The sequence below is a fragment of the Rousettus aegyptiacus genome, unplaced genomic scaffold (assembly GCF_014176215.1).
Source record: "Rousettus aegyptiacus isolate mRouAeg1 unplaced genomic scaffold, mRouAeg1.p scaffold_m13_p_2, whole genome shotgun sequence".
Lineage (NCBI taxonomy): Eukaryota > Metazoa > Chordata > Mammalia > Chiroptera > Pteropodidae > Rousettus > Rousettus aegyptiacus.
In genome coordinates this window covers 135,376,023-135,401,083 of record NW_023416295.1, presented here as the reverse complement: position 1 = coordinate 135,401,083, position 25,061 = coordinate 135,376,023, and the positions used below count along the sequence as shown (strand labels likewise).

The 25,061-nt window shown below is 34.3% G+C and overlaps 1 protein-coding gene across 2 annotated transcripts in view; it reads right to left on the bottom strand.

The window, feature by feature from the left end:
- The window catches only part of ADAMTS20 (ADAM metallopeptidase with thrombospondin type 1 motif 20), a 145,366-nt gene that overhangs the window by 107,778 nt on the left and 12,527 nt on the right, over window positions 1-25,061 (bottom strand). For both annotated transcript variants that reach the window (XM_016146470.2, XM_016146471.2), the window contains exon 3: window positions 21,011-21,173. In XM_016146470.2, coding sequence (XP_016001956.2) covers window positions 21,011-21,173 — 163 coding nt within the window. The remainder of the gene's footprint in view (window positions 1-21,010; window positions 21,174-25,061) is intronic.

Sequence of the window (25,061 nt, the reverse complement as noted above, 5' to 3'; positions counted from 1 at the left end):
ATAGCAAAAGAAACCGTCCACAAGGTAAAGAGACAAGTATCGAATGGGAAAAAATATTTTAAAGTAATGCTTCCGATAAGGGCCTAATATCCAAAATATACGAAGAACTCATACGACTCGATAACAAAAAATCAAATGATTCAATCGAAAAATGGGCAGAGGACCTGAACAGACACTTCTTGCTAGAGAACATACGAATGGCCAATAAACATATGAAAAGATGCTCATCATCACTAGCTATTAGGAAAATACAAATCAAAACCACAATGAGATACCATCTCAAACCTGTTGGAATAGCTGATCTCAACAGGACAAGTAATAACAAGTGTTGCAGAGGATGCAGAGAAAAAAGAACCTTCATACACTGCCGGTGGGACTGAAAATTGGTACAGCCACTATGGAAAACAGTATGGAGGCTCCTTAAAAAACTAAGAATTGATCTACCATATGATATAGCAATCCCTCTACTGGGTATTTACCCCAAAGACTTGAAAACCCATATCCGAAAAGATATTTGCCCATCAATGTTCATAGCAGCATTATTCACAGTGGCCAGGACATGGAAGCAACCCAAGTGTCCTACAATAGATGATTGGCTAAATAAGCTGTGCTACATATATACAATGGATTATTACTCAGTCATAAAAAGAGATGAAATACTGCCATTTGCAACAACATAGATGGACCTCGCGATAATCATACTAAGCAAAATACGCCAGACATAAGTTGAAATCCACATGCTATCATTTATATGTGGGATATAAACCTAAAAGCAACAAATATGACAAACAGAGACTCATAGAAATGGACAATAGACTAGTGATTACCAGAGAGAAGGAAGGGAGGGGGAAGGAGGAGGTAGATGGGGTAAAAGGGGTCAAATATGTGGTGACGGAAAGATGGGTGGTGAACACACAATGCAACATATATATGCCTTACTATTGAATTATACGGCTGAGACTTACTGGATTTCGTTAACCAATGTCACCATAATAAAATAAATAAAATTGTTGATAAAAACAATCTTGCTAAGTAAAATAATCCCATCACAAAAAGACAAATCCTATGTGATTTTACTTATGAAGTATAAATTCATAGAAACAGAAAAATGATTAGTTATCGAAGTATGTCAATATTTCACTATCTGAGAAATCTCTCAAAGCCTGTTCCACCTGGATGCTAAGAAATCAAGCATCTCTCTGGCTAACAATAGTAAGTAAAACAGGAACAAAATCCAATTAAGGAAGCACTGTGACTTGAAAGAGTCAGACTGACAGAAAGCTGGAATAGATGGTTCTGTGCAGGCTAAAATTATAAAACAAATACAAATTCCAAACTGGAATGAAAACATTGAAGGAGATAATGTAGCAGAGGGAAAAACATCTCAAGCAAAAATATAAATTTCAAATTTAAAGATTCAATTCTGAAGGAATAAAAAAGGGAAAATAGACAACGTCATGATCCTATAGACATTAATAGGATTATAAGCAACTCAATGCAAATTTTGGAAGAAATGTGTTCTAGAACATTTCTGGAAAAAAATAAAAACAACCAAAACTGACCCAAAAAGAATTAGAATGCCTAAATACCTATGTAACTTTTAAAAAACTGAATCCTGATCAACCCTTCCCAAAAAATCCAATCTCAAAGGGCTTCGCCAACAAATACCACTAAACACTTAAAGAATATTACTCTTTCAAATACTCTAAGAATTGAAAAAAAAAAGAATTTCAAAGTTGTTTCATGAGGCTTTTAGAAGACACTGACAATATCTTCATGATCTTAGTTTAAAAAGAAAGAAAAGGATTCCTTAAAAACAGTAATCATAAAGACTATTTATTTGACTAAATTAAGACTTCAAACTTGTGTTCAACAAAAGACACCATTAAGAAATAGGAGAAGGTGTTTGCAATATAAATAAAAACAACAAAGGGCTTATACAGAAATTACACAATTAATCACTACAAATCAATAAGAAAAAAGACAATAAAAATAAGGGAGACTTGAATACTCACAAAAGATAAAACTTAAAGGAATAAATGTATGAAACAGACAAAAATTACTGATAATCAAGAAAATGAAAATTAAAACAAAAGTTTTATAGAACTGGGTCATTAAAATCTAGCCATATATTAACTAATATGCAGAACATCTGAATTTCAAATCCTGGGGCTCCAGCTCCAAAGTCAGTGATTTGATCATTAAAAGATACTGTTTAACAATGAAGATTAAAGAAAAAAAAAAGAATATTTAAAACCAAATACATGCTATCAATAAAGAGCTCAAGAATTTAATCTCTACAGAAGATGAGAGTATTTCAAGAGTATGTCAAAACGATTGAATTTAGACAAAACTTAATTTCATATTTTATCAACACAAGACAGTACAAATCTTGTCACTAAGTAAAAAAAAAAAAGTGATAGAAATTAAATATAACATTTTATGTAGTTTAAAAGCCAAAATAAAATTATTTACTTTTACAAATACATTTGGATACAACAAACTAAGAAGAAAGCAAGATGACAAACATGGGTATTTAGAAAGATGGTTGCCTCAGGTGTGGAGAGGCAGGTGGACAAAATGGGAGGGCATTTGAGAGCAGAATTATATGGCTGCACATGGGTTTTTGTCTAGGTCCTATAATATTTCATATTGGATCATATATTCATGACATAAATTATATGTATTATAATTGTATTAATAATTATAAACACATTCTTAGCAAATAGTAGCATACAAAACTAATTGCTGTTAAAACAATATGACAGCTCTCATCACTATTAAATGTTATTGTTTCAGTAGTTACTAAAGTAGTAAGACAATAAAATGAAATATACATTGAATATTAGAAAGTTTTTCATCGAAGTTGATTTTTCAAATGAATGGCTTTTATAACTAAAAATCCAAAACACTCAATTTAAAGCATTTAAAACTAACAATCCTCAACACAGAAATCGAATAATGGAATGCTATGCAGCTGTTAAATAAATTAGGTCTGTGTTTTGATATAAAAGGATGTCCATGACGTTTTTAAATTAAAAAACAAAATGTAAGTGATAATATGTAAAGTATGATCCTATTTTTGTAAAAACTTTCACAAAATATACAAATACATATTCATAAAAATTTATATAATGAGCCAAAAGAGTGTGGAAGTATATGCCTCAAACTTTTAGCATTGGCTGTACTAGGTAGGTGTAACTGAGCAAGTGGGCAGTAAAACTGTCAAATTCTAACATCTTAGCACCCTTTAAATCATCACAACTAGTTTATTTTATTACTGTTATTTTTTAAATTGCAGTTTTTTAAAAACAGCATCTATAACTATTTTACATGCTAAACATTTAATCTCATTACCTTTTTCTGCTATTTATACTGAAGTGTAACACATGATAACATGACCTTTCCAAATACCCTAAATAAATGGGCATTATTCAAAGCTCATTTACCAATTCAATTACATCATTTCTATGCAATGTTTGTACTTCTATTTATGTTCCATCAAGTCAAATGCTAAAATGATGTCTTGTCCTTTATTAATAACAAGTGTATTATAACCCAAAACTAATTTAGACCAAACCAAACCACCGAATCACAAACATCATACAACAGTAATAATCTTCCCACTAGAACATAAAATATTTAAATTACATCAGTGACATTACACCTCATGACATCTCATTACACCCTTAAGATAGCATAATGTATTCTAGAATGCAAGGAGATTGTTAATCCATGAAAATATAAACTACTAAAAAACTGTTAAACCATAATGTAATTAAAAACACATATTTCTACTTGAACACTCCACACCTAGGGAAAAAGATTCCTCTGACCAATTCTCTAATATATGTGATTCAATATAATTTAAAAATTGATCTTCATTTACTTAAAAAAAGACATCTAGTTATCTTAGTTTTGAAAATTTGTGGTCTTCTACATATGCAGTTCAAAAGTGGTTTATTCAATATACTGTTAAGTTTACCTCACAATTTTTTTATAGCAAAACTTTGAGAATGAGGGCAGTATGTTGATTTACATTGTGGTATTAGCTCCTTACCTCATTGCAGATAGGTTCTTTGATGAGAAGAGGTCTAGTATTCCACCATTAACATGAAACAGCTACCAGCCAGTCTCCTCATCAAGAATCTGGTTGGCCTGCGTGTGTAAATTTCTTTAAGATAGAATAAGATTGTGTGCTAACTTTGAGTAGAATTACAATCTACAAAACGAGGTTCCTAGCTATACTCTGTCAGAGTGGTACCCTGAAACCTGGCCTCAATTCTTATCAGTGGCAGGGGACTGAGAATCTGATATTAGAACAGAATACAATATAAATCTAACTAGCTCTATGCTTCTGGCTTAATGATTTGATGACAATAGTTAACATAACTGATTACTTATTTTAGGTGTAGGCAACCTATTAGTTTTCCTGCATCTCTTCACTTTTCACCATTGTGGGAAGAAACAATTAACATATCTACCTTATAGAAGGGAAAAACTAAAAAAACAAAAAAGGAATCCCTGCTTTGTCAAAAAAAATATTGTTACACAACATAATTAGAAACCAATACTTCTTGCATGTACAAAACTTCACCCATTATTTTCTTCTATTCCCAGTTTCCCTATTTTTATTAATATAAGCAATTACCTCCTGATAGCTATAACTCACACTAAACTGCACACTACCATTGGACTCTATCTTTCTTTCACTCTTTGGATATGACCATCAAGTTCTGCCATTTCTCCTTCCAAATATTCCTTGTATTGTGCCTGTTGTCAACAATGCCCTTGCCTGTTAACTCATTCAGTCTTTATCACCTTAGAACATTAGAAAACTAAAATGCAAAATTTAGACACAATCTCCCAAATGGTCCCACCATTTTCAATCTCTTATCCCTCCCATTCATCCTTTATTTATGTCCAAAAACACTTATTTTTAGGAAGATCACTTTTATTTCATCCTATTCATGAAATTCCCATGAATCCTCATTGCTCATAAGATGAAGACCAAGCCATAGCCCACTAGACTATGACTAAACACACTCACTACCACCACGACCATTAAGCTCTAAACTCTCTAAAGACTGAGAACACTTTTGAGTAATGTGTTCTCCTCTTGTAAGTGCTCAATAAATGTTCATGAAAAGGATCAAAAGAGTAAGAGGGGGAAAAGGAAAGATAATGGAAAGTTGAGAGGGAGATGGGAAAAAAGCAAGACAGAGAGAAAAAGATGGAAAAAAGGAATATATTAAGGAATATATTGAGAAAAAAACACAAAAGGCTTACCTGAGCAGAACTTACAGGTAAATGTAATACAAATTGTAATGTACAACGGCAGAAATTCAAAGGTGAAGGGATTACCTTTGACTCTCCTAATATCAAGTACAACATTCACTCTGGTCTCAGTACAGTGGCTAGAATTGATACTAATGCTCTATATCTGGTCACATGAGGAAACAAGTTTTATATTTGTCCAATAGCACATAACCACTCATTCTAAATAAGAGCATAAAATTAAATGAAGCATATTCTAGACATCAACACTTTAAGATGCCCAACAGGACTCCCAGTTCAAAGAATTGGTGTGCTTTACAAATAAAGAATGACTATATCAGATATTGTGAAATCTAACTCATATTTTCTTCTGATTTAAACTGTGTTCTGGATCTATTACACATCCTATGTTGCCAGACTGAGCTGGCAATAAAAAAAAAGTTAATGAGTGCTTACTATGTACCAAGTACCAGTACACTTATCTCTTATATTATGAACAACTCTATAAGGTAGGTAGTATCACCATCATTGTATATATGAAGAAAGCGAGGTACAGGAAACTTAAGTAAACTGCCCATAATTACATAATAAAATACAAATTGGAGCCTATTAAGTTTTTAAACAGTAGTATTCTATGACAAAAACTTCTGAAAATCTATAGTCCTCCATGATGTCAATATTATTAGAAATCTCAGTATCTCATAGAATTGTGACACATAGCTTATAAAAGACTTTATAGCTTTATTTCAAAGACATTCACCAATGACTAATTAGAACCCCATCTACTACTAATAAATGTGGAAAGGATTTTGGACTTCCTTGTGGCCAGCTGAAACTTTAAGCATAAAAGAATTATATCATTAGTCCTCATTGCATCCCTGAATCAGTTACTATTACAGTGCACATTTTGAAACACAGACATGTGACACAGGTTACATGAAGTTTCATCAGCCACCTTCTAAATAAGTGGCATAACAAAGAAATGAATTCAGATTTTCTCAATATCAAGTATTACATCTGAATTCCACTTCGCATGACTCTTCTAAAGGTCATATGTAGTAATACATGTAGAATGTTAAGAATTTAGTAACCAGATTCATAATGGAAAATGCTGTCTCCTACAAAACCAAAAGAGGAACCAGCTAGTCATATTCATGAAAAAAAAAAAAAAAAGGGTCTAGTCCTCCTTGCATTACAGAAATATAGAGCTAAGATTTGTATATAAATGCATTTAGTTCTACGGTACAGAGACTTCAGAAAGATCTGGTACTATCTTTTCACTCTAGTGGCTCCGAAAGTAAAAAAGGGGGCATTGAAAACCCTCAAATTACTCTCATTAATCCTGCATCCAGCAAGAAATTCTAGTTCCCTTCTATGTGTGTGGACAGGTAAAAGGGCACACTGGTCAAGTATTACAGAGTAAATACCCTTTCTTCTTCCACATTCTCAAGAAGTCAAGACCATGGGGCTTGCTCTAAAGATGTGTAAGGCAGATGTTCCTGATAAGCTGAATCAAGGATTCTTGCTAGATCATGAGTTGAAAACAGGCACACATTCATTAATAATTGCAAAAGCTTTAAAAAATTTTTTTTTTTGGTGGGAGAGAATATGCACCATCTTTTTCCAGCTTTTGGCATCCCGACCTCTACACTTGAAGAGCATAGAAGAAGAACTGTGTAGCCCTTTGCATTTCGCAAAGTTCTTTTCCGTATCTTCAAATCCTGTCCCTTATCAGAAATTCTAAGCAAAATGAGACTAAGACAAACCAAATAACACAATGTCAGAAGAATTTAGACAATTACACATATAGTAATGTGTTACTCTGAACTTCTCTATTACTTCCTAAAAAAATATGTTTGGAAATCTTATGAGTTAGATTTATGCCCTAGCATCTCAAAGTATAAAAGAAATGTAACATTTGATTCTTTAAAGAAAATCAGCTACTCAGAATTCACATTGAACACTGATATAGTGAGTTAATTTTGAAAGTGGAGCTGAAGTTAGAATACAGCTTAATGCTATTAAAATTGACAATAGTATAGAACTCTACCTTATCTATTTTATCTTCCTATTTTAAGATTAGCCTTCATGAAAATCCATTTCCTAATGTAAGTTAACATATAACTCCCTCTGTTCTTCAGACTTTTACAGGAATTGTTCCTGAGCTAGCAAAATTACATTATCTGCTTCATGTATGTGGAATCATTACAAAAATGCCTTGAGGTAATTTTAAGTGTTAAGCACTCTAAAATACTTCCCCCAACTTAGTTCAATGTGAATGTTTACAAGTATTAGAACTATTTGCTCTATCAATTCAAGTACTGGTATAAAACTACTTTTCCACATTATTACTAAGTAACTTACTGAATTATCAGTATGAGCATTTCCTATTATGTTATTAACTATAATTTGTCTTAAATATTTTTGGAAAATATCATTATAACTCAGAAATCTAAAACACGGTCTAAGCTTATACTTTAACTCATTCTTTATTCTAATGCTAGCCATTATAATTGACTCCTCCTGGCTCTGTAGTTACTAAAACAGCTTTTGACTGAAAATAGAATTCTCACGTGAAGCAGTCCTCTGACCACTAGTATTTTTTTAAAAGCGTTTCAAAATTTAAAAAAAAAAAAAGGTATTTTCCAAAGTAAATTTAACATTGAAAAACTTAAGTCTAATAAAAGGCAGTCACTAAATGTTAAAAATAAAAATTCTATATGGTATCTTAACAGCACTTAATATCTTTATTATGGAATCAGTTTTTATTCATACTGCTTTTGTCGGTTTTTATTAAGTCCACTTTTAGTTTTTGACAAAAGTGGGAAAAATCAAACTTAGATCATTAATAGATTGAACTCTTATTTTCAGGCAGGTAGTTTGTTATTTTACTTTATGCTACATCTCGGAATAAAATACTCCTTTTTAAAAGAATGTTTTTGTCAATCTTACCATGTTTATTTAACATCCAGGTACAATTGTGTATGTGCAAAAGAAGTTGCAGGCTGCAGACTAACAGGTCAGACTGAGGGAGTTTTTTCCTTTCAGTTTTCTGGCTTTCTTCCAAGGAAGAAAAAGCCCAAGAAAGCAGCTTTCTTGGGGTAGGCCCAGAGATCTGGATGTTCTCCACATGAAATAGTGTATCTGTCGCCTGACCTGGCAACAGGCCCGACTTTTGCTCCAACAGTAATGATGTTCGCAGAGTTTGGAACACAGGCTGGGACGCGCCAAGACCATGAACCATCCTTGTGCAGTTTTCCCTGGCATTTGTACTCACTGTGAGAGGGGGTCAGTCTCATGTCTCGATGTCTTTAAAGAGGGCTGCTTTTGAATGCTGTAATACCGAATCAGATTCTAATTACAAATAATTAAAATCTTTGCTTCCTCTTCATGCAGAAAGCATCATATGGCTAAGCAGTAGGGAGCCAAAGATTAAAATTTACCTCACTGAGCATTTGCAATTAAGTTGTGTTTGGTGAAGCAACCAAAGAAAACTGTAAAATGAGCTATATGGCTGATTAATGATCTAGTACCTTAGATAGAAAATCTTACAAATCTACTGTTATTTTCACTTCTTTATCTGATAAGTAAATCTAAAAGAATATTAAGTGTATAAAACAGATGATGACATCTTTACGCAGCTCGTATACTATGATCCATCATTTTAATTATTTCCTTCCAACAGGCCCTCATCTTCCTCTCTCTTTTCCTACATAATCAGAAAAAAAATCACAAAGACAGATGCAAAAATTCTAAAGGAAATATTTTCAAATACAGTCTGGTAAGAACATAAGGTGATCTTGCCATTTGAAAATTAACAAAGGCAAAAAATACATGATCACATTGGCATATGCAGAATAAGAAAGTTTTCATAAAATTCAACATCCGTAATAAAAATTCTTAAGCTAGAAATTTATAGCAACTTCCTTAATCATATAAAGGGCATCTAAGGAAAACTGACAGACATTGTATATATTAGAAAAGGTTGAAAGCTTTCCTTCTAAAACTGATGATGAGGCAAGGATTTTCACTACTGCCATTTCCATTCAACATTGTTTTAGACATACTAACCAATACAATAAAAAAAAAGGCGGGGGGGAGTGTGGCAGTTCATTGGAAAGGAAGAAATAACTATCTACATGATTGTTCATGTACAAAACCCCAAAGTAACAGATAAACTAGTAGGATATATGAGCAGTTACTGAATCTAAGTTCAATATGAAAAATATTGCCTGTATTTTATGTAGAATAATTAGAAAGCAAAAATGTAAAAATACTACTTACAATAAAAAACTGACCTAAAATATTATGTGGGAAATTAAGGAAAAATGGAGGATATATCATATTGATAAGTTAGAAGACACATTATAAAGATGTCACTTCACCAAATTGATCTATTGATCCAATAAAAATCCAATAACAACTTTTTCCCCTTTGTGGGAACGAGCTAATTCTAAAATGTATGTGTCAGTGCAAAGGGTTAAGAATAACCAAGATGATCTTGAACCCATTCCAATTAGAATATTTAAGGCCTCCAATCATCCCTACTTGGCTAAATTCAATAACCGGTTCCAAAGCATGTTCTTTGAATTCTCAACACCATTACGCCAATTCATTATTCCTTCTTTGAAAATCTTTATTCACTAGACTTTGGGATACATGTTTCTCAGCTCTCTATCTTCCTGGTCTCTACTTTTCAATCCTCCTTGTTTCCTCCTCATCCCAATTGCTAAACATTGGCAGGCCCCATAGTTAAATTCTTGACATTTTCTCTTCTGGATCTAATCCTTTCCCTATACAATTTCTGATAGCTTTATATCTTTAAATAGCATTTATATTCTAACTCCTCAATTATCATCTCAAATCCAGACTCTCCCCTCTTACTCCCCCCCCCCCACCCTAGAGACCTTCAGACTCATTCTACTGCCTACTTGACTTTTCTTTTTGGAATGTCTATTGGGCACCTTAAACCCAAAATATCTAAAACCTAACTCCTGATACTCCTTCCTAAACCTGTGGTTCCCACAAACTTCTCCATCTCAGTAAATGACAATGGCAACACTATCCTTCCATTTGCTCAGGTGGTGGTGGTGGGGGGAAACCTTAGAATAACCTGTGACAACTCTTATTCTCAACTCTTAACCCCCACCCCACCCACCTACTTGACCATCAAAATGTACACTGCATCTGGTCACTTCTCACTAATTTCATGGCCACTACCCTAATTCAGACCACTTCATTATTCAACATTAGTGCAGTATCCTCTTAACCCTCTGTGTTTCTACCTTTGTCCTGCTAGTCTGTTATCCACCAACATTTGAGTATCCCTCTAAAATGTAGACTGATCATGTATGTCACTTCTCTGTTCAAAATCCTACAGTGGCTTGCAGTGTTATGGTCACCCATTATTGTGTCTTACAACGTCTTATGAGTTGAGGCAGATGTACCAGGAACCTAAAAGCAGCTTAAGGCTCTGTCCTCATGTACAAAATCCATTTCTAAGGCCTTGAAAGGAATCCTAGAAATTTTATATTCATAATTTTTCTATTATTTTTCTTACCCCCCCCCAATTATTTTTAATCTTCAGGCCCCACACCTGGATTCACCCATAACTATGTGATCTACCCTCCCACTACCACTGTGACTTCATTTCCTGCTATCTCTCTCCTTCCCTCACTGCACCTGTACTTGTATAGGCTGGTCGCGGGACATGTTAAGCAAGCCTCAGCACCTTTGTAGCTCCAGTGAAGAAGGTACTGAAATATTTTATAAATGAATGAACAAATGGATAAGGATAAACAAATCCATGTTGGGGCAAGGATGAAGCCTCATCTTCCAGGGTTATTAATGTGGAATAAGAACAAGACTCTCCTCTTGGCAGTCAGCTTCTCTCTTCACCTATTCAATGCTCACCCCCACCCCAGAATATAAAGCAGGGATAAGCTGTACACAAGTTTCACACCACTGTACTCTTCCTTTCTGCTCCTGACCTACCATGAGGTGGGAAACAGAAAAGACAGGCTTTTTTTAATTTATTGACCCTACACCATAAATTTTCTCTTTCCAGCTGAATACTATGAACTGAGTCCTCCAGGGCTAGTAATGGATATATTAAAGAGAGTATTCAGAAATTTCTTTCATTTTCTTGTTGCATAATCAGATTTTGAAAGTCACAACCTAATATTACCATGCCTTATTTGTATGTCCCCATCTCCAAAATAAAAAAAAAAAAAAAAACTGAAGAGTGGTCATTAGATAATCCTAGTTTGATGGAATATATGCAAAATTATTGAATACTGCAGCAGAGGGAAAATGAGTTATCTGAAAATTCTAGACAGTTTTACACTAAGAATAACATTACTGGTTCTCTTTCTTTTACAGTAGCCTGTATTTTAAGTGCTAATGTCTCAAGTCCTCTAGCCATTCTACTTCTCTCTCAACAGAGTTTAGCTGTTAATCTATTACTGTCCAAAACATCCCCTTCTTTCTGTCTCTCAGTAGGTGGCAACTCCAACACAATTTTTCCAACATTAATATCACAACTGACCCCACCCTTTGTTTATGTGTGTCCTCATTTTCTCCGCCCAGCATTCATTCATCTAACTTCTTACAACAGTCCCCAGTTTCTCTTTGAGGACCTATCCTTATCCATTCTTTGTCAATAATTCTAGTGGCATGGACCTGACCTCACAAGCATGGTGGGTCTGGCTGATCACAACTCTGCCTCCAATAACCTCAATTAGCTCAGGCCAAACAAAATAGTAATCAGACCCTACACCAGGACCTTACTTTGAACTACTGAGGGAGATGACTCCCAACACCCACTAGATTGGTGTCAATTTTAAAGCCCAAATCCTTTAACAGGGCTTAACAGAGATCTTTATTAGCTTGCTCCTGCTTACCTCTCCAGCACCACAACATGTTGCCACTTCCTGGTATCCCACTTTTTTCTTAAATACTTTTAGTTCCCTAAGTGGCTGAAGCAGTGTCTTATCTCCAGGTATTTGCACATGCTGTTGCTTCCATCTGGATACTTTTCACCCTCACCCTTTTCCTAACCCCTACTCAGCTTTTGGATCTCAGATTGTTATTTTCTCAGGTAAACCAGGTCTTCCTATTAGGCTACAAGTCATCTTCTGAATGAACTTCATCTTACACACCCACTTGTGGACAGAAGAGTTATTTTGGCACTAACAATTCAACTGTTTACATAGAAGTTGTATCTACAACATAGTATTAGTTGTAAAGAATGTGAAAAATGAAACAAAATGTAACCTTTTACTTTAAGAAATAAACAAGATCTTAAAACTAATAAGTGGGATTGCAGAGACACATAACAAATTTAAAAGCAATGTAAGATAGCGTTAATGATGTGCAGAATAGATAGTACAGCCCCTACACTGTGAGATGACCTATGGCCAGTGATTCCAAAGCCCACACTCTTAATCTTATAAAATTATAAGCAGGTACATTAACCATAGGTGAAAAAATAAGATGCTAATTATAAAATAGAAGAGCAATTTCCAGTAAAGCAAGAGTCTGTAATAAGGTACAAATAGTAAAAGAGCTAAAACAAATGACTCCATTCACATTTCTATTTCTACAAGTGAAAAGCATCTTATGTATTTAAATAAACTCTTTTAGAGCAAAGAGATTTTTTTTTTTTAAGTTGAGACATCCCACTGTGGAAGGAAAAAATTATAAGGAATAATTTCTTAAAGGGTAAGTGACTTAAGAGTATGAAACAAGCCAAAGGAAATACGAGGTGATCTTTGAAGAGCTAATATTGTTATAAGAGTTATCACAGTGGAGGCTTACATTGCTGTCTACTAAAAACTCATAGGAACTTAACCAAATTCCAAAAATCTAAAAACCTTATGTAAGAATTTCAAAATAGGAAGTGGACCAATACAAAGCAAAGACAAAAAAATTCTTAATGGAGGGAGAACGAAAAAACAGATGTACAGTATATTTCAAAGGAGAGGTAATAGTTTCAATCCCTCCTCAAGAGTAGACTTGACGAACATAAGAACCAGAAGAAGTTGACACGGGTTGCAAAAATATATATATATTGGAATTCCTAGCAACAAATGAGAAGCTCTAATTTTACAAACATTGGGAGGCGATCAAATCAAACAAACATGAAAGCGGTATGACACCATTATATTAAAGATAAAACATAGTTTATTCTTTGATTAGAGATTGTAACTATGGTGTAGCTTCTTATACCTCAAGATTCACAATTCTCTTCTATTCATTTCCAAGGTAGCACAGAGAAATCAAAACAAAAAAAAACCTGGCCTTCAAAACTTGAAATGAAACATTTCTACCCCCAAAAAATCATTCTCAGTTTAATGAAATACACAATCCTAATGTAAAGAAAGGAAGATTTTTTAAAACTTAATTTTTCAGAGTAAACAGGTAGTCTTTTTCAGAAAGGAAGTTTACTGCACCTATAATGTAAGGCATTAAAGTTACTTGTCATGTTGTATATTCTGAAAATACACCTCATTAAATAAACACACCCTTTTTGGGGGCATTTTGGTTCCCTTCCTCATTTTCCCATTTCACATAATACATCTAATGTGGGAATCATCAACCTCATGAGAAATAAAAACAAATAAAATGGCACTTCAAAGCTCTGGGACACTGCCACAGACAAAATGACATTATGCATACATCACATGAAAAATTGATTCTTCCCTTTAGAATGATTAAACATATGTACATTTCAGTATTACGGTATAGAACATAACTGGCAAAATAATAAAATAACCCGTATGCATGGAACAACCGTCACACCACCACTAGATATTTTCCCCTCACAGAAAATATTTGGAAGTTGAGAATGATTGTCTCACAGTTACTCTAAGGATCAATGAGATATGACTATGAATAATGCTTTTGAAAGTATAGAGCTTTTCACATGGGTAGGAAGACTCAACATCATTACAGTGGCCATACTACCCAAAGCAATCTATAGATTCAACACAATCCCTATCAAAATACCAATCGCATTTTTCAGAGAGCTAGAATAAATAATCCTAAAATTCATAAGGAACCATAAAAGACCCCGAATAGCCACGGCAATCTTAAGAACGAAGTTGGAGGTGTCACACTACCTGATATCAAACTATACTGCAGTAATCATAACAATATGGTACTGGCATAAAAACATACTTTGATCAATGAAACAAAATAGAGAGCCCAGGAATAAATCCATGCTTATGTGCTCACTTAATATATGACAAAAGAGGAAAGAATACACAATCGAGTAAAGACAGTCTCTTCAATAAATGGTGTTGGGAAAATTGGACAGAAATATGCAAAAAAAAAAAAAAAACTGGGCCACCTTCTTACAGCGCATAAGAGAATGGACTCGAAATGGATTAAATACTTAAATGTAAGACCTGAAACCATAAAACTTCTAGAAGAAAACATAGGCAGTAAACTCTGATATTACTAAAAGTAATTTCTTTTTGAACATATCTCCCCAGGCAAGGGAAACAAAAGAAAAAATAAATAGGATTACATCAAACTAAAAAGCTTTTATACAGCAAAAGAAACCAACAAAACAAAAAGAAAATTGACTGATTGGGAGAAGATATTCGCAAATGATACATCTGATAAGAGGTTAATATTCAAAATAAAGAACTTGTACAACTCAACAAAAAAAATCAATTCAATTAAAAAATGGGCTGAAGACCTGAACAGATACTTCTCCAAAGAGGAAACATAGATGACCGACATATGAAAAGATATTCAAGGTCACTAATCATCAAAGAAATGCAAATTAAAACCACAATGCAATATCACCTGACATCTCTCAGAATAGCTATGGTCAATAAATCAAAGAACAAGTGTTGGAGAGGATGCAGAGAAAAGGGAATCCTCATACATTGGTGAGATTGCAAATTGGTACAGCCATTACGGAAAATAGTCTGGAAGCTTCTCAAAAAATTAAAAATGGATATACCTTTTGACCCAGCAATTGTACTTCTGGATATTTATCCGAAGAAAACTCAAACAATAATTCATAAAGATCTATGCACCCCAATATTCGTGGCAGTATAATTTACAATACCCAAGATATGGAAGCAACCTAACTACCCATCAAGAGACAATTGGATAAAGAAGTTATGGTTCATATACACAATGAAATATTACTCAGCTATTTAGAGAATGAAATCCTACCATTTGCAACAATATAGATGGACCTAGACATTATGCTGAGTGAAATAAGTCAGACAAAGATAAACACCATATGATTTTGCTTATATGTGGAATCAAAGGAACAAAAAAAACAAATCAAAAACTGACAAATATAGAGGACAATTTGGTGACAGAGGGGAAGAAGGGTTAAAGTAGTACAAATTAGTAGTTGATAGAGGGTCACAGGGATGGGGATCACAGCATAGGAAATGTAGTTAGCATTAATATATTGCCTAGGTGGAAAACCAGAGGAGAGAAGGAGCAATTAGGAGGATTATTTTATAAACCATATAAATATCTAACCAAGATCCTGTATACTTAAAAGAAGAATATATATTTTAAAAAAGTATAGAGCTTTCCATAATATATATGAGGTAGTTCAAATACCATATGATTCCATCTCGAAACCTTAACAGGTCCAATTTCAGAGTTTAGAATTTTTTTTTTTTTTTTGGTTTGGGACAAAATTCACATTAAGAACATTACTAATACAATAAAACTGAAAAACAACTATTTAAGAAAATAAGCTACTTTCATGCAGTTTAGAATACATATCAACAAAGCAAAAGGGACAACCTGAATAATTGAGGTAAATTTGTTATTCAAATCTAAATCAGTCTATTCTAGTTCATCGGACTTCTTCCAAAAATCACACTTAAGTTTCCATTATAGTAGGTCTTTGATTTAGCCAGAATTTGAACACCAAAATATAAAGACTTCTTTTGGGGGGTATGGACGAAAAGGGAGGTGGAGGAAAGAACATGGCTTCAGATTAGGCAAACCGAATCGAGGATGACACTGGGACATCCAAGGAAACATGAGTATCGGACAGCTGCGGACTTGGGGTTTAATCTTAAAACGAGCTGAAGTTAAAACATTTTTTAAGTTATCATTTAAATTAAATTAGGACAGTAGAAAAAATAAATCATGTGGACTATATAAAAAATGGTCTAAAGCAATGAACAAGAAAAACACTTAAAAATTAATTCCAAGGTAGGAAAGCAATAATGATCGGAAAGAGAAATGGTAAGAAAAAGGAACAAAGTATGTCAGAGAAGCCAAAAGAGGAGAAAAATTCAATTAGGCAGAGTTGAGCAATAGTGAAGAATGTTCCCCCAAAATAAAGTAATAGTGCTTTTGGCAAGTGGTTCACAGTTGATCTTTGAGAGAGTAGTTTTGGTAAAGGATGGGCAGAAGCGTGAGATCTCAACAGTCATTTCTACATGCATTTAGAAGCTCGAGCTTAAAAACACCAGTAACAAGTTATTAGTTAAAAATATTGTCCACAGTCATGGTCACACTCATAATCCTGTCTCCACATTAATTGATAGTACCTCATTCTGTCCACAAATTTATAAAATGTTTGAAGTGTCAAGGACCTTAGAAATCATTTAGTAAGAGACTGCAAATTGGTAACTAACAAGCCAAATTCAGTTCTCATGTTTTGAACGTCGCCACCCCCGCCCCCAATCCCATACACACACACATTTTCAGCTTCTCTTTAAAATACAAAAGATCTGGTAATGCTGATCCCACATTCCCAATGCACCCTTTGCAAGAAGCATATATATTTCCAGTGCCCTGGGGATACCTCGACATCCTAATGGAACCTCACTTCACTCATTTCTGGCAACTGCCTGGTCCCTGTAGCTGTGAAACCCCTAAACTCTGCATTTATATAGGAAACATTAAATTCAGTAACCATTCACTACTTACTCTAGGCTAAGACAGAGAGAGGTTAAGACATCAAAATCAGTTAGTAGCAGAGCCAGAACTCTGTTCCCCATTTCTAGCTTCCTAAATGAACTGTGGCCTCGGCTGACACTAAAGATATCTGGATTTCCCAAAACAGATGCTGATTAAATTATCGTCTTAAAAAGAAAAAAGGAAACAATCTGTATATAAATATAATTTTATTAAAAAGACATCCTCATGCACTCACAGAACTATTATCCTAATGGATTACTCACACACACATGCACACAAAATCTATCATCTCAAAGTTGAAGAAAAAGCTTTAAGGAAATTATCTTCAATCTACTTCTTTATGTGCACTTGTTTGACATTTAAATCCCTTGTTGACAAGATAGCTGCTTCCTTTGATTCAGTCTCCCTGGCCTTCGGTCCCTTCTCATTCAAATCTGAAACCATCTTTAAAAAATAAAGCTGACAGCTCAGTAATACAGCAGTAAGAGATCATATGTCTCTGCTTTAAACCTCACTTCCACAACACCTATGGGATACCCTACAAAATCCTTAAAGCCCTTTCAGATCTGCCTCTGTGCGCCTTCCCACACTTTTTTTCCCACATACATTAGGACTTCGAAGGTACAAATACTATTTCTATTTCTTCTCACCTATAGACCTGTTTTAGGCAGCTTTTATCAATTTTGCAATTGATGACTTCGCATCCAGTAATTCCAGGACCAACCTAACAGCCGAAGTTGTTTACATCTCTCTCCACAGTCTAGCTCTCACTAGCACACTAAAATCATATTAGAAACCCTCCAACCACAAACCCAACATTTGTGTTTTACTTCTTTCCCAGTAGTGGACATTCCCACTTAACTTCCCACCACTGTAGTAACAAAGCCCATGCTCTCCCCTCACTCCTTCTGCCTCCCAACCGACCCAGATGCCGCCCCATGTGGCCCTATGTGGTATGGCATGTCCCCTTTCCTTGGAACTATAAGTAATAAATTCTGCTTTCCAAGGCAGTTATCTCCATGCCAGCTCAACCATACTTGATCAAAACAAATCCCAGGTATATTTTTAATACAAGCCTTGCCCCTACCCCCTTTCTTCCTAGAAAAGGTCTCAGGGAGATTAGAAGATTAAATGGTTGAAATATCACCTCCTAGGTAAAACCCAGGGCAGTCTTGTGCTTAGCCCTTTGACCTGCATGCCATATTGCTCCTAACGTTACGGCGATCATGGCTTGGTTTTGTAAAATTTGTTTTTGTGTTCTTTTACACAAACTGGGCTTTGAGAACCTGGATGGAAAGAAAGACTCAAGTCTTACCCAATACAATCATTTACACACATTAGGAACACAAAGACTAGAAGAACGAATACATTTTTAAAAAATTAGGAAAAGCACAGAAATTTTAAAGCTGGCCAACATCATCCAAAATGCATTGAAAGGCATTTCATTTTCACTCACATCAAATCCTCTGCTTCACTGATCTACAAACGTTCTACGCTCCTGCCCCATGACACTGTGACAAGAGGAGCAGAGTGGCAATGGAAGAAAGCAAGGCCCACTGGCTCTCCTAAGGAACACAGACCAGCTCTGATCTGCTTTTAGAGGATAAGCGATAACAATATACTTAACAGAATCCAGAGATGTTTAAATTCCTGTCAATCTTTTCAGGGCATCCCTCCTCCCAGTGTGGGTGAGTTGTTTGTTCATTGCGTAGGGTTTTAATGTGTGTGCATTCTGTCGTTTCCACTGGATGTGACTTAGAATATGTCTCATGGCTACCTGGGAGCCTGGCATTCACAACAGCTAAATTTGCTACTAAATGTAATTTTTATGGCCTCAAGGCACACAGTGAAGTCTGACTTAGAAAACAATTTAATTCGTCAAGGCTGAAGCCACTGTGAATTGCCACATTTTAGAGTCAAAATAAATTAAAACCATCAGTAGAATTATTTTTTAAAATAAAGAAATGACTTTCTTTTCCACTTAATCCTTTTGGTTCATGTGCTAAATCTTTTGGCCCGCCTATTTCAAGAATTCTCCTAAACCGAAGGTTCTCCTTTAGAATACGTCAGATCCTGCTAGTATTTCAGAACATGTGAATGGGGGTGGGGGGTGGAGGGAAGCCTTCGACAACATTTTACTAAATACATTCAAAACTCTCCATTTTTACAAACAAAATGATGATTAGCAGCTAATTACTTAGGCCATTAACTGATTGCCTTTTTTAGTGATTAAAAATATGTATGTCAATTGTACCTAAAAATGGAGGTAATTTAAGAACTCAAAAGAATGATACTACCTTTAATATTTCAGTAGATAAATGCTGTGGAAAACCATATTGTAATTAAAAACTAAATCCCATAGCTTTTTATTTGCTTTTTATTTGCAGTTTTTTATAATAAATCTTTAGTATAAAAAATTCTTTTAAACAAAAGGGCCTGGCTTTTCTTGAACCATTTTCTTTCTGATAATGAACACTGATTGTGAATACCAAACCCTGCATATCATTATGTGAAACATTTATGCATTCAGAGTGTCTACTTGGTGGTTTTCTGAAGAAGCTAAACAATTCATTAAACAAGCTGCTCCTGAATGGTAGATCAGAACAAGCATAAGCTGCCTTCTGTAGAATTCTATTGTGAAGCTGTACCCATTTGTGTTTTCTTTGAAGCCATAAAAATGAAACCCTTATGCTCATATTAAAAGCATTAGAAAGGCATCTATTATGTCAATAGATTTAAAACACGGCCTTACACACAGTGAGAACCACTCCAAAATGGCACTCTTATAATAGCAAAGGTTAAGAAGTGCACTCCCAGGGAAAACCTTCAAAGGGCTACATATCATTATATCCCAAAACAGATGGCATCTCAGTGCTTGGAACTATAGTTTATGGATACCTACAATCTCAAATAAATCCTTTCTAATCCCACTCTTTTGTCTATGTTTTGTACTTTGATGATAACTGCAGGTGCCTTTTTCTCCATTCTTCACAGAAGGACATACAATGATATGGTGAAGATTCGTGTACCTCTATGGATACAACTCCTAATACGACTTCTATGTGATAAACAAGTATTTTACCAGCAACAGATTTATACTTTAAAGAAAGCTATGATTCAAAGACTGGCATCTATCATAAATCTTCAATAGTCTGAATTTTAGAGGAAAAATGAAAATATACCTCTTTTATATATGCTGAAGTATAAATGATAAAAACCACTTTGCAAAACAATATGGACTTATCTAGTATCTATGTGTATACTCTGGAGAAATTCTCAAACGCAGGAAAAGGGGACAAGAATATTCATAGCAGTGTTGTTTTTAATAGTGAAAAACTATAAACAACCCAAAAGTTCATCAACAAGAATAAGGACACATAAACTGTAATATACTCAAAATGCTGCTACATACACCAATATAGATGAAACCTGGTCACTAGTCAGGTCAAAATGTGTAAGTCACAGAAAACTCTGCATAACGTTTCTTTGTACAAGGTTGAAAGCATGCAAAATTGAACATGTTATTGTTGCTTAGGTTTAGTTTTCTTAATTATCTAAACTTCTGCTGAGAAAAATCATTCCAGTGTGACTCACTGACTGAAGTAAAATTGCTGCAAATCTCATATACTGAATACCTTTTTGGATTTAAATTAGTCTACTGTAACAAAATTGAATACAGACATTAGATGATTTCTAATGGGTCAAGAAAATGTTTAATATATACTTCAATATTTAAAGAAAATATAAAAATTCTAACTTAGAAAAATATATAAATATTATAATTTAACTCAAATACTTCTACTTCATAGTTTACCTGAAAGGTCACAAAGCTTATGAGAATGCAGAAAATAGTTCCTCTTTAATTCTTGTCTGTATATAAGATGTGGCTTGTTATGATCATCTTCATGTTCACTCCCATCCGCCTTCATTATAGGTTCTAAGAAATATTCACCATCATGTGCTTTAAATGTTCCCATCTGAGAATTTAAAAAAATAAAAATTAATTTTTTTATTATTAAAAGAAAGCACACTGTGCCATAGGTAAAAATGAGCACATGGAAGAAAGCCAGCCAGGAGTCTATTCACTGCATGTCATCAACTGAGCATAAAGTTTCCTTTCCATGGTTCACTTTTCTTTCTCCATTCTCAGGTAGAAAACCCTGAACACTAAATACTGTTCCCATGGGTAGAGCTGAGATGACAGGCAGTCTAGTCATAATAGGCACCAGCATCGAAATGGCAAAAAGTCTAGCACATTCTAGAAATAAAAAAGCCTGTTAGGCTCAGTCTATGTAAAGTAGTAGTGTGAGACAAGGCTTCAAAATGTAGGCTGGGGTCAGAAAAAAGATGGTAAATGTGATGCTAACAATTAAGAAATTTGTAAGAAATGGTGAATCATTGAAGAGTTTTCACAAAGACATGTCATCTGAATATCAGAATCCAATAGCCAACTTACTATTCAATATCTCCACTTAGTATGGTTTAATACTTGGAATCTATTAATATAATTCATTACAATCCCTTATACAGAGAAAAATCACATAGCTTTTGAAAAATTCAACAAACATTTTGATTTTTAAAAGTTCAACAAAATATAAATAGATGGATGCTTCCTTAACAAGGTAAACTACATCACAGCCCAAAGACAATACCAGGCATAACAAAGACACATGGAAGGCATCCTCACTTGGGGCAGGAACACAAAGATGCCCAGAATCACCTGTACCAAACAAAATTAGATAAAGGAGATGAGAATAATAAAAAAATGAATAGGAAGAGTTAAAACTGTCATCTTTATAAATGATATGAATATATACCATAAAAAATAAAAATTAACTGAAAACTAAGAACACTAGGCGAATTCAGTGAGATAAAATATACAGTCCTCAATAGTTTGCACATATATAAAACTACTAAAAGATATTACACATGAAACAATCCCATTTACAAATAAAAAGATTAAATGCTCAGGAATAAAAAAAATTTTAAGGTCTCTATAAAATGATAGAGCATTACTAGAGAACTACAAGAGAAAACAAATAAATGGAATCACTTGACTTGTTCTTAAATAGTAAAAGTCCCCCAACGAATCTCTAAATATAAGATCCCAATTAAAGAAAACATCAAGATTTTTAAATATGTAAACTACTTCTAAAGTTTATAGAAAAAATAAAGAGCCACGATAGTAAGAAAACAATGAGGTAGGACTAGGACTAGAAAATGTTAAAATATATAAAGCCACATTAAATATGTCAATGCTAGCACAGAGAGACCAATAGGCCAATGAACTGAATAGAAAGGCAAGCAATAAATCCTCCATCATACAGGACTTGGTAGTATTGCATGTAGACAGCATCTCAAGTCAATGATGAAAGCAAATATTCAATTAATAGCATTGTAACAAGTGGGCAGACATCTGGAAAAAATAATTTGGATATATCCCACAGAATAAGTTCCAACACATCGATGATTTAAACTTTTAAAATAAAACCGTAACAGCACTGGAGGATAACATGAGAGAATACTTTTACAACTTTGGAGTAAGACAGGCTATTTTAATCATTACTCAAAACCCATAAAAAATGTTAACCTTCACTTAAGAAGAACAGGAATTAATACTAAACTGAGAAACCATTTTGCAAATGATACTTGAAAAATTTAAGTGTTATAATAGCATACTTCAAATGTGTCTGGACAAACCAGCACTCTCATACATTGCTGTTGAAAATGTCAATTGGAACAATCACAATGCAAAGCTACTTGACAATATGTTACAACTATAAATGTATTTCCTCTTTGGCACAGCAATGGCCCTTCTGAGAATTCATCCTACAAGTGGAGTTGGAAGAAAGTAGGTGGGTTCAGGAAGGACTAGGTATAGCATCCTTCTTACTTCAGGTATTTCATACATGCTGTTTTCTCTGCCTAAAATATTCCAGTTCCCACACTTCACCTCATATCCTGCCTCATCCCTGTCATTCTGGGTGCTTCCATCTCATCCTTCGAGTCTCAGCTTAAATAGCTATTACTCAGGTTTTCCTTGACCAGCTATCTAAGCAACCACATCCCTATGCCTACTCCTGAAAATACATTACTTCTTTATATTGATTTCTTCAGAGCACTGATTGTTGTATTTATATATTTACTATTTATAATTATTCTCCCTCATTAGACAGGGGGCTTCATATAAGCAGAGACCTAGCCCTGAATTTCCATTGCTTAATATAGTACCTAGCACATACCAGGCATGGTACACAGTAAATATTGGTTAAACCATGAAAGCTGTTCAATTTCCTACTCTTTATAAACTCAGCTTGTGTTGAACAGATATATAGCATAAATTTGGAAATACAGGTTGGAGCTAGAATATGGAGATTCTTGCATTCAGGGATGTGTTAATCAAGAGAGATCATAAACTTGGGTGGAAAAAAAAGTTACATCCTTATCACTAAACTTTATCTGAAATTAAGCATATTCTTTAGCTGTGAATGTAGGCAACAGATCACAGTGACACTGTCAATGGAAAATAGATGTTATCACATGAAGATGTTTGAGATCAAAATATTGTTTATGCTCAATATTTAGTTATCAGATCTGCCATTAGATCATATGTGATGTGCTAATAAGTAAAAGTTTGTGTAACTATTTTAATAATTTGATGACTATATTTCATTATAATTTATTTTGTATATTATCTTAGGCACTTTAAAACATTTTGAGAAGGGCTCCATTGGTGAATAATTAAAGGTTTTGAAGAAAAGTGAGAGGAGAGAGGGCACTTAGAGCAATAACTTCAGAAGATTAAATAACATCATTGTACAGCTAAGGGAAAATCAGTAAGGGGGGATGTTTTAGTTTCGACATCAAGGTATGAACTAAGAATGGTTTGCATCTGTTGGTAGTCAAGAGAGTGAAAGGAAGCTCTCAAATAGTGTTTGTAGACTAATCCTTTTCCCTAGTCCAGAAAGGCTACATCATCAATGGTAGGCATTTATAATATTGATAGCTAACTCCAATAGGTATAGCAAACATCATTTGTATATATTTCTAAATTATTTCAACCTAACAATAACTCTAAGTTACATTATCCCCACTTACTGAGATAAACGAGAAGCAGAGGTTAACTTGTGCAACTCATATCTAGTAAGTGACAAGACCAAGATGAGAACCCAGATAGTCTCGCTCCACGATTCATGTGTTAATCTGTTACAGTGTACTGGTATCACATACTAATATTTATAAGTGCTGCAAAATAGTTAACAAATATTTAATGAGGACTTACACTATGTGCCTAGCATAGTTCTATAAACTATATACATAGGTAAACATGACAAAATCTCTGCCTTCAAAGAATTTATACTTATAAAGGAAAAGACAGACAATAAATAAAAATATAATAGGCCAGGTGGTAACAGGTGCACTGAAGGAAATAAGGCAAGGAGGCAATGGTAGAGAGTGGAGAAGGGAGGCCCTCTAGGCTGAAATTAAAATGAAGATGTAGCCGTGGAGAACTCAGGGAGAATACTCTAAATAGAAGCAGTGACTGAAAAGCCCAGTAACAGGAAAAGCTTGGCAGGTTCAAGAGTGAGAACAGTGAGGCTGAAGCTTTGCCAGCAAGGGAATATGCAGAAGAAACTGGACAGGCAGGGGCCAGTGGCATTCATGATGCTTGACATCAAAAAGCACTCATCGTTTTCAGGTCTACATTATAATTTGACATCTGTATATTCTATTGTGCATTTACCACCCAAAGTCTGGTTTCCTTCAGCCCTGAAAATTATGTAATTGTATTAATCAATGTTACCCCAATAAACTTATTTTTTTTCCAAAAAAAGCACCCATCGTGCTTCAGAACATACAGATAT